Genomic DNA, 3678 nt, shown 5'->3' with positions numbered 1-3678 from the left:
ATTGGTGCAACATGGACAAAGTAAAAGCTTGCCTCCAATTCCTATGCATACCTAAGAACTAAGAAGTATGGAGGTTTGAATATTAAGAATTGCAAACCCTGAAACATAGTTGTTGTTGTGAAGCTCTTATGGCAATTGGCAAGTAAGAAAAATGTATTGTGGGTAAGTCGGATACATGATGTCTATATGAAGAATACTACGCAAATATCACCTCAAGACTAGTTGATGTTTGAAGAAATTGACTACTTTGAAGATTGTGATGATCCATGCAAATTTATTATCTCTTCCCAACAACCCCACCACCCGCACTCAACCATCCAAACCCCCGAACCACCACTCCCCACCCCATCCCACTCACATAGTGTATCTTGGGATAATATTTTTTTCCTTACTTACCAAAACAATAGAAAATAAATAAAAACCCCACTTATTTTCTAACAGAAAATTTTCTACAAAAATTATTTCCATGGAAAGCATTTTCTTTCATTCCAAACACCCACAATGATAAGTATTCTTGCATACTTAACCAGAAGGCTCGAAATCGCACAAATCCGAATTTAGATACCGAGTGAAAAACCTAAATAGACAGGCTTAGTAAAGGTTCAATAATAGTCTTAATCTCCTAATAAAATCTTCATAACAATTCACATAATGCACTACATAAATAAATATGAGTGCAGAAATGCATTCCACATGCACCTTAAATACTCCATCAAATTACACGTCCTATGAGTACAGAAATGCATTCCTAACAATGCACCCTTAATTTAAGTCCCATTTGTATGATTCACGGCATACGATCAAATCCTCCAGCTTGTAGAGCAACCCGATTCCCATTAACGTTAAGGAGCAATTGTTGCAGCCACCTTCTCGTTATTGGATCCTCCTGATAACATAATGAAACAAAACCAGTTATGGTCAGAAAAAATAACAAGGGTCTGATGCCGAGAAAATAATAATTCATGATTCAGGAGGGAGAGGGGGAGCTACTTATATTGCCCAATATTACGTACACGAAGACAACTGCTGAAGGTGTCATCTCTAAGCATATCGGGAAGACAAATTTTCAGTGCCTGACAAGCCCTGCCATAAGCCATACACGTCGCTTTTAGCCTCACAGAAACAGAAAGATCAAAAAGGGCTCTGATATATCACACATAAGCAAGCTGAAAGAAAAACCAGGATGGTGATAAACAGAAAACTAACCTTGGCTCATCTGATAAACGAAGATAGCACCTGATTATGTGTTTCAGCAATCTTGATGAAGGCTGCTCAGCAAGTGCACCGACCATATTCCCTAAAACTTGAGCTAATTCAAAAAACCTATCCGATGTGGTACATATGTAATTCAGACCCACATCATCTAGAAGGATTTTTTCCACAATGAAAGTTGCAACCTGTCAATATGAATAAATTAGATGCATGAAAATCTAATCAAGTCGAAGGAGGATGTAATTGGAAAATGGTTTTGGGGAAGCACAAACTGTTTTTGATAGTTCACTCCCCATCTCCATCGTGCACAAGCACCGAGGAACTATCTCTGTCGAAACAAGAAAACTGATAACTTCAGTGTTGTCTACCTGCGCAGAAAAAACCAAAAGGAACAAAGTGCATTTAGGCTTTAGAATAACAATTGATTAAGATAGGTTATGAATAGCATTACTAGCATCATTAGCTCCTGAAATTATAACTAATCAGTTTCCTTCTCATGTCATTCCCAGTAGATATGATCATGAATGAAAATCTTTATACTAACAATGAAAGTAGAAGACGCATGATATACAGTAGACATGTTACCTTCACAAGGGCACCAATAACACCTAAGCTTGTAAGCCTCAAATATTCAAATGGTGTTGACTTGCTTGTTGTATTAAGAAAGGGGTACAGATACAAAGGAATATATGCTGAAAAGTAGAAAACTGTCAGGGAAACCAAATATCACAATTACAGTTATCATCACACAAAAGTCTATCCAGATCTCGAGAACATATCATTGATTATTGAGTCCATTTATTTGTTTCTTTTTTTATTAAAGATGTGCTTAAAAGTTTTTGAAGGTTACAAAGCATTTTACATGAATAATATGGGGCTGGGGTATTTATCTAAGACAAGATTCTTGTGTTGCACCAGCCAGTGCTTCAATGAACCTAAGGCCACAAACTTGTAATCTTCGTTTCTTCCCTCTTTATGGACATTAGTGACTACCAAGGAAGAACGGTCATATAATTACTTGACAGTTGTGCATTCCAAGGATATGTAACCCAAGTATAATTTTATTTTTTCTACAAGTAGTGGATAAGATGAATCAAAGTATAATGTCTTCATATGTAAATCAAATTTCATTTCTCCTCCAAAGATTTATCAAACGAATGCAGGGTGACATTAATTTGATACTATTTGGATCTTATTCTTGACTTGTATCTGTGGAATTCTTTTTGACAAGTAAATAAGAGTTTAATTTAAGTGAAAATATAATACTAAGCAAGTGCTTGGGGAATAAAACTTAAGAGGTGCAACTATGAGGAGTGTTGAGATTTTTGTATCTGTGTCATTGTTATGGAAAAGAATTTGCATCCACAAGCAACTGCAAATCAACATAAACAACATTTTTTTTGCTTTAAATGGCATTCCACAAAAAAGTAGAGTCAGAAAAGGACTAAAAAAGGCCAAGCTTATTGTCATTGCCAAACAGATAAGAGAACTTTTAAAAAAAGGAAGAGAATCTTCACCATTGAATAACAACAATCTGGTGTCAGGGTGAGAGGCAACACACTGCAAAATAGAAAGCAATGGAAAACTATTTAAATAGGAAGGACAGAAGATTTGACCTTGACCAGCAAAAGAACTAAACAAACAAAGGCAGAGTGGGAATACAATTACATCTTAAAGCTCTTATACTATGATAACATCAGACATTTGGAAGTAATACTTGCCATGCTCCAAGAAAGAAATGAAACTTAAAACAATTTCAGTACGAACAAGTTTTTTTCTTTTACAAGGAAAAAAAAACATAGAAATTTCAACACCTTCTAGTCTGTTGCATTCACCATCCACCTCTCTTGATACATATAACACAACCCCAAACATATCCAGTTTTCTATACCTCTCTTGACAATAACTCATTACTTTAAGATCACCAACAAGAATGAATAATAGAAGAAGTATCAAGAATCACAAATCACTGAGAAAAAGTCCACAAGGAAAATAATTTAATATACCTGAAGAAGTGCTAGTACATTACAAACTCTATTGGATTGTGCAAGAGTCAGGTTTGGCGGTGACAAAACAGGGTAGATAGAAACTATCTCCTGCAAATGTACAAATCAATGTTTACAAACTTATAGAAACAGCTAGTGACTTCCACACATTAGAAATAAGAATCAAATAGTTGGACAGAAAATGTCTACAATAGACGTTCAAGAAATATGAATGAAATATTTGAGAGGATAGAAGTCCAGAATCTCATCATCATAGAAAGAGTTACTTTAACTGAATCAATGTTATTGATTTTGATAAAGCATACAACCACCTATATATAGTAGCTTTTGTTTACCATCTAAGTTGGCCCAAGGCACAAAAAGAGTTAATTTGAGATTAGATTTAAATGACAGAATATATTCTCCTCTAAGTGGTGATATTTTTTTTTTGGGGGGGGGGGGGAAATGGGGCAGTGTTAAG

General features: G+C 35.2%; 1 protein-coding gene across 3 annotated transcripts in view; it reads right to left on the bottom strand.

Annotated features, from left to right (window-relative positions):
- Positions 1-481: 481 nt before the first annotated feature.
- The window catches only part of LOC102596009 (cell differentiation protein RCD1 homolog), an 11320-nt gene continuing 8123 nt past the window's right edge, over positions 482-3678 (bottom strand). For all 3 annotated transcript variants that reach the window (XM_015310964.1, XM_015310965.1, XM_006352458.2), the window contains 7 exons: positions 3219-3308; positions 2730-2772; positions 1798-1904; positions 1485-1580; positions 1207-1397; positions 1014-1083; positions 482-886 (listed from right to left, as the gene is read on the bottom strand). In XM_015310964.1, the coding sequence (XP_015166450.1) occupies positions 788-886; positions 1014-1083; positions 1207-1397; positions 1485-1580; positions 1798-1904; positions 2730-2772; positions 3219-3308 (696 nt within the window). In that variant the 3' untranslated portion in view covers positions 482-787. The remainder of the gene's footprint in view (positions 887-1013; positions 1084-1206; positions 1398-1484; positions 1581-1797; positions 1905-2729; positions 2773-3218; positions 3309-3678) is intronic.

Source organism: Solanum tuberosum, unplaced genomic scaffold, assembly GCF_000226075.1.
Source record: "Solanum tuberosum cultivar DM 1-3 516 R44 unplaced genomic scaffold, SolTub_3.0 scf00149, whole genome shotgun sequence".
NCBI classification, from domain to species: Eukaryota; Viridiplantae; Streptophyta; class Magnoliopsida; order Solanales; family Solanaceae; genus Solanum; species Solanum tuberosum.
The sequence above is the reverse complement of the archived record's forward strand: the minus strand, read 5'-3'. Positions and strand labels throughout refer to the sequence as shown.